The sequence below is a fragment of the Capricornis sumatraensis genome, chromosome 14 (assembly GCF_032405125.1).
Source record: "Capricornis sumatraensis isolate serow.1 chromosome 14, serow.2, whole genome shotgun sequence".
NCBI classification, from domain to species: Eukaryota; Metazoa; Chordata; class Mammalia; order Artiodactyla; family Bovidae; genus Capricornis; species Capricornis sumatraensis.
In genome coordinates, this window is record NC_091082.1 from 72,268,515 (window position 1) to 72,281,665 (window position 13,151).

A 13,151-nucleotide genomic window follows, 5' to 3' on the forward strand; every position below is an offset into this window, starting at 1 on the left:
ATTATAACAGTTAAAAGTTGTAAATAACTTAAATGTTTTTAAACTAAAAGAAAGGCTAAGTAAATTACATAATAGCCACTTGATGATATAGTTAAAAACATGTAATCTATTATCTATGATGTTAGAATAGGAGCAATTAACATGATTTTTTTAAAAAACTTTTTTTCTATTTCCAGTTTTTTTACAGTGTTCTCATGTGAGTTTTAATGACCAAAAATATTTAATTTTTTGAAAATCTCTGAATCAGGGAGAAGAAAAGTACAAATCCCAGTAAGCTTTATTGGTTAATTTAAAGCTTCTAATCCTAAACTCACTAGAATAATGTCCTCACAATTCATTAATACAGAAGAGCTCTTTGGGTTCTGGCACTGGACATGGGTTTACCTCCTTTCCTGAAAATCCTTGCTCTAGTAACACAATGACATGCGTGTTTCAAGGGAGAAAATCAGAAAAAGATTCACGGGGCTACTGCTGACAGGTGGCTGCCTTGTTAAAACTCATAACCTTAATTTGTTAACCAACAGACTTGCCTGAGGTGTGATTCCGCACCAGAAATTAGAGTACAAGCCCCGAGACTCCAGCATGGGGGCCACAATGGTTTTGTTTTCTGCGATCAGTAGATTGAGGGTCTGCGGATTAGTCAGGAAGTTGTCAACATCTATAAACTAGGAAAAGAAAAGGACAACATCAGATGAAAAGGTACTTTTCAGTAATGGGTATAAGAGTAACCTAACACTTGCCAAAGGAACATGGAAACTTGCCCTGACCTACAGAACCAGCTCTCCATGTCTTTCTTATGGAAACCCCTTGGGGCTGGATAGCTTTCATTTAGGCAAAATGTATCCCATCTAATTTCCACCTGTTTAGCTCTGCATAAGGCACCAAGCAATGAACTGGTGTTATCACTGGGCAAATACTAGACTGGAACTCAAGCTACACCTTGGTAAATATAAGATATGAACGGCTCTCAAGCCCTTAAAAGATTCATTCGCATTTATTGTGTGCTCGTTCTAAGTACAAATGAACAGACCTATTTAGGTTGTCTATAGTAATGTCAGACTGGCCCCAAATGAATCCATCAGTGCTCTCTTAATGCTACAATTAGAATTTTTTGTTTAAAGTATATTACATACTAGTGAAGCTATTTCCCATTCTCATCAGAAATTCGTGTTAACACATTCATTTACAGGGACAGCATAGCAGTTTCTATTATATAAAATAATCACACTGCACTTAAAAATTTAAGACGGTAGAGTTTATGTTATGTATATATCCAACACACACAGAAAATAAAACCTCAGAAGCTTTCATTCTTTTGATAGTCAATCTCTTTACTCAAAATTTTGTGGCTCAGCACCTGTACGCTTCAAAGACATTTAAACAGCTATGCAATGTTAAATATCAGCACAACTGAAACTTCTATGAAATTATTTGTATTGAAAATGGGTGTGTGATAAACTATTGGGCTGATTTCTGTTGTGATTGCGAGGCTGAGGGTGGTCAGAGAACAGACGTCCATTAGTTTTATGAAACGTCACTGGCTTTGTTTTGTTGGTGGTATTTCTAGTGTTGTACTGAAAAAGGTTTGCCAAAATAATTAAATGGATTTGTGGGGCACACACAGAGGAAGAACTTGGTTGCCACAACCTTGTGGAGAAAGAAGACTCTGTCAGTTTTCAAATGAGAACAGGGACTGTGGCTCCTTACTGCTCAGGAACCTGTCCTTTCCAATGGAGACCCAGGTTCCTGGAGGACAAGGATGGGACAGAACATGGATTCCTAATCGTCAAGGCCAGCATGTTTCTGGACCACTCTGCAAGTTCTAAGGAAAGTAATGGGGCTTCTTCATGGAGAGAAATTCTCCAGGAGAGTCCAGCATAATTAGGAGCAACTAGGAAACCAAGCAAGAGGTGCCGGTCCCCAGACACTCAGGGGCCAAAAGGAACAGCATGTCAGGGCTGTTAATTTGACTATTTTTAAGTAATTAATTTCTCATATCCCCGAAACTCTTCTAAAGAGTTTTTCTTTAAAAAAAAAAAATTTTTTTTTAATGTATTTATTTGGCTGTGCCGGGTCTTAGCTCTGGTGTGTGGATCTTTGATCTTTGTTGGGGCATGCAGCCATGCAGGCTCTTTAGTGGGATCTGGTTGACCCTCATGCTGCAGTGATCAAACCCGGGCCTCCTGCACTGAGAGCTTCGAGTCTTAGCCCCTGGACCACCAGGGAAGTCCCAAGAAGTTAAGACCTTTCATATTGCTTTACCCACAGCATTCCCTGTGAACTAAAAAGATTTAGGGTTTTTCATGTTTACTACAATAAAGAGATAGAATAATTCAGGAGCTTATTTGCTTACTCACTAAAAATGCATGTGAGGAAAGGGTCTGAGATGAAATCCAGGTCTCACGATATTAAGTTCTCCAGATTTTTTCTTGTGCCTTTATTAGAACATGGAGGAGGAGAGGCCTAAAAAGGGTCGTTTTGATTGCTCCCACAGTCCTAGATTATCGACAATTGCTCTGGACACATTCTAGACAACGGCTGTCAAGAAATTAAACGTCTGTTTTTACCAGAATGTAGTCTGACCATTTTTCCCTCGCAGTTCGAAGGGCTGCCTGTCGGAGTTTCATCACGTGGGCAAAACGAGAGGCAGGCCAGTGCTTTGGTCCAATTTCATCAGGGTAAGACCTATAATAATAATTATGATGATGATGGCTAATAATTATTGAATGCTTATATATTGCAGGCACTACGTACTAATCCATTTTATCTTCCAGTAGTAACCCTAGGAAGTCAATACTCTTATGGTTATCATTATCCCCTTATTACATGTAAGAAATTGGAGCAAGGAGAGATTAAGTAATTTGCTGCTTCCCATACACAGGAATCTTTATACGAAACACTGCTGCTGCTGCTGCTAAGTTGCTTCAGTCGTGTCCGATTCTATGTGATCCAATAGACGGCAGCCCACCAGGCTCCCCCGCCCCTGGGATTCTCCAGGCAAGAACACTGGAGTGGGTTGCCATTTCCTTCTCCAATGCATGAAAGTGAAAAGTGAAAGCGAAGTCACTCAGTCGTGTCCAACTCTCAGCGACCCCGTGGACTGCAGCCTACCAGGCTCCTCCGGCCATGGGATTTTCCAGGCAAGAGTACTGGAATGGGGTGCCATTGCCTTCTTCGATACAAAACACTAGGCTGGCAAAAAAGTTTGTTTGGGTTTTTCTGTACATCTTATGGAAAGACCTGAATGAACTTTTTGGCTGACCCAATATTTCAATTCTCATTAGAATTCACTATTTTTATGATGACGTGCTACCACTCTCCTCTCTTTACAGCCGAGGAAATTGGTCAGAGTGGTTAAGTCATTTGCTTAACATTATGCCATTAATAAGGGGTATAGCCAGAATTTGAATCTAGGAATAACCCCAAAGCTCATGTTCCTAGACACTTTCTCATACATTCAGCCATCAGATACATTTGAAAATGTTACAGTATCAAATTAGGAGCTTCCTGGGAAAAACAAAGGTTTATTTTCTGTGGTCAAGTCTCAGTAAAGGACTCTACAGAGTCCAACATGTCGATCTCCCCCAGACGGAGTGAGATCACGGAGCAATACATGATGCTGGAATGTCTCTCAACACCCACAAGGCCGCCGGGACTCCTCCACGGCCACGGAGGCAGCTGGGTTCGCTCACCCTTGAGAACCTTTCTGAGAGCTCCCACCTGGTACGGACATTGATAAAGTCACAGGGGCCCCAAGCTGGCCACCACTTCAAGCCCTTGTAGCTGCACACTGGCAGGACATTTGCCTCAGGAAAAGAGAAACCACAGAAATGAGACCATACCCGCACAAATAAGATGAATAAAACTGTTTATTACACAGGAAGTCTCTGAAATGTTTTCTCCAATCGTCTCTACAAAAATCAGTGGGATTCATGTCTTTTTTTTTTTTTTTCCGAATATGTTGCCCCTAAAAATACCTTCTCTGATATTTCTCACACTGACCTTGGCATACAATGTATTTAGTCACAATCTGGCTATGGAGAAAATTACCAGGATGCGGGAGAAGTACATAGAGTTTTTCTGGGCCACTCTAACTGGGCCAAATTCCATTCTAAGTAACTCCAACCCAGTGTTCAGAATCTTTTACAGTGTCCACACTTGATTGTTAAGGTTTGCTCCATCTATAGACCATATGCTGAGATTGAGACATAGATGTAGATACATATATATGTACGTGTAACAAAAAATATTATACAGTGAGAGTCTAGAAGAACAAAAATTTGTTCTGGAACAGCATTTATTATTTTTATAATACATATTCAGCTTCCCATAAATGACTTATCCTGGGAAAAACTTCAGCAGCTCAATTCATCCCACTTCTACAGTTCCTGAATCTAGAACTCTAGTAGCCTGGGGAACATTTAGAGTAGTAAGTTTGAAATGTATTTATTCATATTCTCATCCACTCATTTGTTTATTCAACAAGTATAAATTTAGTGCTTACAAGAACATAGCATGAGTGAAACATAAAGTATCTGTACATTTTAGCCCATGTGTAAAAGATAAAATAACTTGGAAAAAAATGCGTGAGTTGGATAGTCAATGTTCGTTAAGTTTATTGCTGTGCCGAACAAGATGATACAGGAAATGAGCAAGACAAGTGTTGAGAGAAGGTAGACATTTGTAACTGGAATGATTAGCCACAGCTTTTGGGAGCAGGTAGAATCTGGGATAAAGGTTATCACAAAGAAGGGAAGGGAAGCCTGGGCTTGAAAATAAAAGGAACATCTGGATAAGGCAGTTTTCTTTTAGGAAATATTGGTGTACAGATATGGATATTTTTAAACTATTTATGAAATATTTCAAATCAGGCATTTGAACTCCATTCTGTAGGCAGTAGAGAGTCACTGAAGTTTTTCCAACAAAGAAATGAAAGGCCATCATTAATATTTTAGGTAGATTGATTTGACAGTGTGTTATATAGTATGATTTGAAGATAAAAGCAACTAAGAAATTGCTGCAGTAGGGTCTTCCCTGGTGGTCCAGTGATTAAGACTCTGCACTGCCAATGCAGGGGCGCGGGTTCAATCCCTGGTCCAGGAACTAGAATCCCGCATGCTGTGCAGTGCAGCCAAAAAAAAAAAAAAAGAAATTGCGAGGGTAAAGACTGGAAATAATGTAAATGCCCATTAGTGGGAGGATGATTACGTAATTACGGTTCACGCATCAGTGGATACTCTGCCGTCACAAAAAAGATGACACTCTTCAACTGTTGCTGTGACACAATTACCAAGATATGATGGGTGAAAAAGCAAGGTATACATACGAAGTATACAAACTTTTCACAATGATCCTTCAAGTGTAAAAGGTTAATACTCAAAGTATGAATAAGTAATATCAATGTTTTCAAATATACACTACTGTGTTAATTTACTTGAGAACTCTGAACCTGGCCGGTAGCTGCATGAGCAAAAAGGAAAAGAAATACAAAGATCTGTCAAAGGAAGAAATAGCAGGTCTTTGTAACTTACTATCAGATACAGTGGAGAAGGCAATGGCACCCCACTCCAGTACTCCTGCCTGGAAAATCCCATGGACGGATGAGCCTGGTAGGCTGCAGTCCATGGGGTCGCTAAAAATCACATGTGCCTCTAAGATTAGAAACCTAAGTGACTGGAAAACTGATTAAGGGGGGGAAGGGTAAACAACGAGTTCACAGAATGTTCTCTGCTACTCACTCAGGTTCATCCATAGGCCTCCACTCCACGTAGTGATAGGTTTGCTGTACATTTTTCAACCACTCCCTGAGTATTTCTGTTGTATTATCCACATTGTGGTCAGTGGCGGCCCTGCATGACAGAAAGCACCACACAGTTCAGTTACTATGTCAGCCAAAGACAGAGGAAGGAAGCCAAAAGACTCCAGATAAACTGAAAGGAGAACAGCCAGTTCTAGACACTGTGTACGAGAAAATGACTCCCTCGTGTTCCAATCTAGACAATCAATTTCTGAAGCAAGAGATATGGCTTTCAACCATCTCTGTGTCATTAGACCCTTAAGCGGGACTTGGCCAATAGTAGAATCAATCTGAAAAACAGTATATATGTAAAATGAATGGGTTAGTTGACTAATATTCTTGGAAAGTTTTCCATTTGTTTTAATTTTTAGGCATCCGATTTTTAGGTATCTACCTTTTAACTTCATAAGGGCAACTCTCAATTTAAGCAATAATTCGGTTCCATTTTCAAGTCCCACAGAATTTTTAATCAGTGCTGCTTTAATCAAACACACACAGAGGGGGAAATCACAATAGCAGTTTTCAGTATAAAATTCAAAGTCCAAGGTATCTTCACCTATGTATTTTGGATAACTCTACCATCACTTACACAAAATAGAATACCTTCAAAAGTCTACAATGTATGTAAACTTGTTTCTGCTCTATCTTGAAAGTTTAACAAACTGATTCACTTAAAAAGGAGTTTAAGTCATTTATTAAACAAAAAATGTTTTCACTGTCACAAAGCAAACACGTGCTATGTATAATAGAGTGCATCTAAAGCAAAGTTATTCAGAACACCTCAAAATGAACAGATATGCCAGCCAATTGGAAAAGAAAGAAGGAAAGCATGGGTTGCAATCTTGACATCAAATAAGGCAGAATTCAGGCCAAAATTATTAAACACAACAAGGCAAAATTGTAATTATAATAATAATGCTAAATAATCTCATTCACATCAACGATATAATAAATGTGCATATCCACACACCTATATATAGAACAGGGGTTGGCAAACTTTTCTTTAAAAGCCAGACAGTGACTATTTTAGGCTTGTAGGCTATATACTCTCTGTTGTAGCTACTTAACTCTGTCATTGTAGCAGTGAAGCAGTCATTCATAACACAAGAATGAATGAGCATTATTGTGCTCCAGTAAAGATTTGTTTATGCAAGTAGGCAACAGGCCTACAGGCTGTGGTTTGCCAACCCCTATATAGCAAAAAGTATAGAAAGGCAAAGCAAGCACCAATAATAAGAGGTGTTAATATACTACTTTCAGTTAAAGAAAGTGCAAAGGGGAGAAAGTAAATATGTAAAGAATCTATGGAACACAATAACAGAGATTCTACTTTTTTCTCAAGTGCACATGAAACATTCACAAAAATTGACCAACAATTACACTATGAAGAAAGCTTTACAAAATTGGAATAATATTTACAGCATTCTCTGATCACTTCATAAAATCAAAAATTAGTAATAAAACCTCCAAAATTCCATTAAAAACTCTCTATTAAACAACTACTAAGTGAAAGAAGAAATACAAATCAACTTTAGAACTTCTAAAGATAAATAATAAAAACACTAAAGATCAGAACTGAGGGATACAATTAAAGCAGTGGTCAGAGAAAATTCAGTTTTTTATCCTTAAATCAATAAAAAATTAATGAGTTAAACTCCTACTCCAAAGGCTAGAGAAAGAGCAACAAAACAAACAGGCATAAAGATGAAAGTAGAAAGTCATGAGGTAGAAAACAGAGAAAAAGCAGAATTAATAAACAAAAGAAATGTTACTTTTTTTAAGTAAAAAATCAACAAAAGACAATCACTAGTTAATATAACCCAGACAACACAAAAATTAAAAATAAGAAAAGACAAAGATGAAAGGAATATGACTGACATGAAATAATTTTTTTAAAAATCATATGCAATGAATTCATATAACTCAATGAAAAATAAATTTGAAAACTAGATATAATAGAAGATGTCCTAGCAAGATGCATGTTAGCAAAACTGATTTCAGTTGAAACATAAAACAAAGAGAACAGTTTTCTTGGAAGAAATAAAGAAAGAAACAAAAGAAAAGACTAGACCCAGATGGTTTCATAGGGAAATTCTACCAGATATCTTAAGAGTATATGTGCGCATGTGTGCACTCAGACATGTTCAACTCTGCGACCCATGGACTGCAGCTTGCCAGGCTCCTCTGTCCATGGGATTCCCAGGCAAGAATACTGGAGTAGGTTGCCATTTCCTCCTGGGGGTCTTCCCAACTCAGGGACAGAACCCGCATCTCCTTCGTCTCCTGCATTGGCAGGCGGATTCTTTACCATTGAGCCGTCTGGAAAGCCCATCTTGACACATTAGCTACTTCCATAGTTATGTGGCTTGTTCCAAGTCCTTTTAATAATGCAAGTGCAACAGTAATACCTAAACCTGATAAAGACACAACTACAGAACAATTCTCTTTCAATGAATATGCTACAAAACTCCTGAAGCATTAGTGAACATTCAGCACTAGTTGTGATTTTTTAAAACCACACTGAATAAAATTAAGACAGGATGGAAGGGGAGAAGGAAGGAAGAAATGGAGGACAATCAGAAAGAGTGAGTCATGGGAAAAGAGAGGTATCTGAGACACTTAAGTGAGAGTAAAAATAGACTCTCACTTATACTTTATTGGCAATTTATACTTTATTGGCAATTCAGCAGTTCCTACTGGGGAGGGAAAGCTATTGACATTATCAGCAGTGGTGGTTCCCTGGGAGCATGGCCTTGACAAGAGGAAATGAAGAGATATGAACAGTGGTCACTTCCATTTAAAGCAATTCAGTACATAGAATTTTGTTAAACCCAATCTATAACGGTTTTTATTCTTCCTACTTGAGCTTTTGGGGGTCACGGCTGCTCCAAAAGGAACAAGTGAAATCTCTAAGAAAGGATGAAAAATCTTTAAGAGAAATAATGTTCAAGAGAGAAAAAAAAAAAAAAACTGTTAAGCAAAGCATAGTGAAAGGCCATGTTACACACGGAATAAGTTTCTGTAAAACACCAAGTAACGTGATGATATGTAGTTTATGTCACAAGGTACAGAAAAATGAAGGAAAGAGGGGTATGACTAATATTTGAAAATCTTACTTCATAAAATGGATATCTGAATGAAAACTCTCGTTATTTAAAACATAATTCAAAAAATAGAGGATCAGGAGGTGATGCCAATGGCCGTTTCAATCTACTTTCAAATCTTTTCTGGAAATCAGATTAGAACCAGCCCCTTTCTTTGAAACAAGATGTAGGAGGGAGAGACCCACAGACCCACCTGGACATTCTATTTTCTGGAGGGAAGAGAGGTGACGTGTGTCGCTGATAGCGTTGGGGGACACAAGGTGAGCATGTTAGGACAGAGGTGGGGGAGTACAAGCAGGTGGGAAAATGGGCCAGGAAGCAACGTGGGAGGGAGGCATGGACCCCATCCAGCTTGCAGCTGTGCCGAGAAGTACAGCCTATCAGCAAAAACCACATCCACAGCCACACACGGCTGCAGCCACCAAGGCCCAGCACAACGGCCAGCATCACAGCCGGGAAGGGCACCAGGATTGTCAACCCACTCGTCTCATGGTATGCAGCACGTGTAGAGCAAGTCCGGAAACTGAGAACCCGCTAATGCACATTTTTCTTCACTCAAAGCTTTATGCGTAAGAGTACATTAAAACAAAACCAACCCCCAAAATCTTGACTGCAGTGCGAGCCAAAAGTTTTAGGAATTCCATATTATTCCCAAATGCCTTACAGTGTAGGAAACTTCAGACAGCATCTACTTCTTTCCGTGACTGTTGTTTCTGCATTACGTGTGACTGATGTTCTCTTCACCCTCCCTACTCGTTGATGCATTTCCTCCTAATTATTTTAACAAAGGTCTCATCGTATGAAATTTACTTTCCTGGTGTACAGACTAAACAACTCCAAACTCTGCCTAAGTATCCACTACTGCCAAGCATCCTGAGAAATTAGCTGCGTGAAATCTGCAAAGATAGATGTGTCTAATTAAAAGTAGAGGCAGAGACTGAACACTCTCCTGATTAAGTTTTAAATATTTCCTATACAGTTACTTCCCCCAATTGTTCAGATTCTCTTTGTCCTCAGGCTTCTGAGGAAATGAGCAAGTTCTCTCACTGTGGTTGCAGGTCCATCCACACCCGCCTTTGATGCACACGGCCAGTCTCCTGCCTTGTCCCAGAGGAAGAACAGAGGGGCCGGCTCCAGGCCACTGAGGAAGGCTTGCAGTCCGCCCCCTCGAGAACACCGCCCTGCTCCTCCACTCCCCTGGTGAAGGCAAATAAACAGAAATCCAGGCAGACACTTCTAACTGCTGCTTTTTAATCCCTCTGATGAAAATGTGTTTCCGTTTGAATACATAATCATGAAAGCATGCAGGCCCTGGTGTCTTCAGAGGGTTGGAGAGAGAGAGACAGAGCAAAGGCCCAGATGCAAGCTCCCTGAGGAAACTTGGGGCCTGAGTTAAAGGTTTTGTTTTCAGAGCCCTGTAGAAAATGTAATAGCGCAGTGCCTGACCCGCCCTACAGCTTCACCAGCTGCAGGACACACAAAAATCTGCAGCTGGACGGATTTATCCATCAAGGACACAGAGTGTGCAGGAGAAGCCAAGGCTTTCTCTCAAACCCACAGCTCCTTCCAGTCCCAGGGAAGATGAGTCTGCCATCTGCTGCCAATGAGATCAAGAACGGACATCGCTAGAGGATTCCTTGAAGAAAGCAAGGAATGATGTGAAGATACACCTGGAGAGGTGACCGACAAAGTGATACACAGTGATTAGTGATTTCACCAATCAGACTGGAGCACCACTGTTTATGAAGCACAAACAGGTACTGGCTGGAACACCAGGCTCCTGGGAAGCTAAGCCTGTTCAACCTTGGCCTCAATTCTCCCAACCAGAGTAGAGAGTCACATTAAATCATCTTAAATCATCCCTCCGGCTCCCAATGACATAGCAAGGAGAGCTCAGCTCTTGAGCTGTGCCAATCCTCATGTAATTAATTTTCTTTGACGGCCTCATGGGAGAGCATCCTGGAGTCTCAGGAGTACTGGAACCTGCCAGCCACTAAGAGGTCTCCCTCCTCCACCTTCAGGAGAATTATGGCCCTGATACTCTTGTGATGCTCATGGTTGGTCCCCTTTCTGTCCATTAGTCTTTGCTGGCTTTCTTTGGAGCTGGTGGCACCTGAAATGCAAGAGCTGGCAGATACAGGGGCAACATCCCTATGGCCTCAGGAGGGAGTCTAAGTCATGTCTCACCATCAAGCTGCATGTCCGCTTCCTCTCTGCTTCTGCTTCTAGTGCCTCTTGCCTCTTCCTCTTCCCTACCTGTGCGTGTCAGCAAAGGCCCATGAGTCTTGGATTCAAAGTCAGATTAGGACAGCAGTAAACACATACTGCAGGCTTCCCAGGTGGCTCAGTGGTAAAGAATTCACCTGCCAAGGCAGGAAATGTAAGAGACATGGGTTTGATCCCTGGGTCAGGAAGATTCCCTAGAGGAGGGCATGGCAGTGCACTCCAGTATTCTTGCCTGGAGAATCCCATGGACAGAGGAGCCTGGCGGGCTACAGCCCAAAGGGTCACAAAGAGTTGGACATGATTTAGCAATTTGGTACTCACGCCCATACTGAAAATTCAGTCAACAGCACGTACAGGGATTTTCTTTGCTGATGAAGTCCCTAGGCCAGCAGGTGCATGGTCACTGTTACAGGGGAAAGCAAGAGCCTCTGCAGCAGACCAGCAGACAAACAACTCTTCAGAGTGACCTAGCCTTCCTATTTGGCTGCAGCCAAAAATAAAACTGAAGTTTCTTTGGCAACGTCTAAACGCACTGACTTTCCTCCTTGTTTTAGAAGGTCAGTTTTCATTCCTCAGTCTTGGCTCCTAAACAAGTAGCCAATTTGAAATAATTGCAACTGGCTCATTTCTTTTTATAAGAACTACTGAGGTTGTGAGAGCTAAACTCACATTACTAAGTGAGGGGCCATTGGAGCCAAATTAAAGATGAGGACTGGACCACTCTGCAAGTGGAACACAGACACTGAGGACATAGTTCTCCTGATCACCTCCGTCTGCACTGACCCTCAGGGAATGTTCTTAGCTTTCCTGCCACCCCAGAAAGTCTAGACTTCCAATGCTACCGAGCAACAGGCCTGCAGTCAGTGGGGCAAGAGGAAGGCAATGCTGTGCAGTGATTGATCTTCGCTGTCTTGGAACCTGCAAGAGACTCAAGGGAGCTGTGATGGAATGAACAACAAAGTTAGTCACCACCTGGACCATTCATGCCATGACTAAGCGAGCAGGCAAAAAATGAATTTTCCAACTTGAGACTTCAAAATCTGAATTTCCCTCTTAATTGCCTCATGTTTTCATCCAGCAAGGAAGACTCATTGGTGTAGAAAATAAAGAGCTCCACCTACAAATAAAATTTCACTTTTAGAAGCAACTAGTGAAATTCATTTTCAAGAAAGGGCATGTCATCAAGTCCCACCACCTCTGTCTCTGCTCTCAGGGACAGGCTCACCAGCTGCTGTCCTGCCAAGGTGGGAAGAGACATGCTTGGCCACTTGGCAAAATACGACCATGGATTCTTGCCTCCTGGCTACTGTGTAGCGCTGTTTGAAAAACTAGACTCTGTCTGCTGGGCGGACTAGCTGTGACTATGTTTCATATCAGGGTACAGATATGAACTGGAACCTGGGAATTTCTTCCAACAAAAGTCTTCTCCTAGATCCTACCAAATCAGTTAGCAGCAATTCTTCCTAATGAACTAACAAATCAGGGAAACTCACTTCTCATGAAACCCTCCTCACCAACAAATAAATGTTTCTATTTCCTTGGTGTCCTTCCTTAGTATGAACCATTGAGTCGCAGAAACAATCATAGGCGTTACATCTAAAGATTGTGTAAGAGTGATATAAAAAGAAATGCTAATTCTGGAAATGGAATCAACCAAGTAATCAACTGCACTCCTAAAGAGCAAGAAGGAGGCATGGTTAAATTTGCAGACTGACCAGGTAATGGTGAATTCAAAAGCCCACTATCATTTTAATAAAATCAAGATGAACTTAATTAGACATATTACAAATAGACCATTTCTTGATACTTTCAATCGTGAGCTAGATTTTCCTCTCTTGGTGTTAAGAACCCCTCACCCCCATATGTCTCATTTTGAGCTTCATGATTAGCTAAGATAGACATTCTTTTTATTTCTCCATGTTAGGGCTTCCCTGGTAGCTCAGCTGGTAAAGAATTCACCTGCAATGTAGGAAACCCCAGTTCGATACCTGGGTTGGCAAGCTTCCCTGGAGAAGGGATATGCT

At 40.8% G+C, this 13,151-nt stretch overlaps 1 protein-coding gene across 1 annotated transcript in view; it reads right to left on the bottom strand.

Annotated features, from left to right (window-relative positions):
• Positions 1-13,151, bottom strand: part of COLGALT2 (collagen beta(1-O)galactosyltransferase 2) — a 113,606-nt gene that overhangs the window by 39,395 nt on the left and 61,060 nt on the right. The window contains exons 2-4 of the mRNA XM_068986301.1: positions 5,739-5,849; positions 2,568-2,685; positions 531-665 (exon numbers count right to left, since the gene is read on the bottom strand). Coding sequence (XP_068842402.1) covers positions 531-665; positions 2,568-2,685; positions 5,739-5,849 — 364 coding nt within the window. The remainder of the gene's footprint in view (positions 1-530; positions 666-2,567; positions 2,686-5,738; positions 5,850-13,151) is intronic.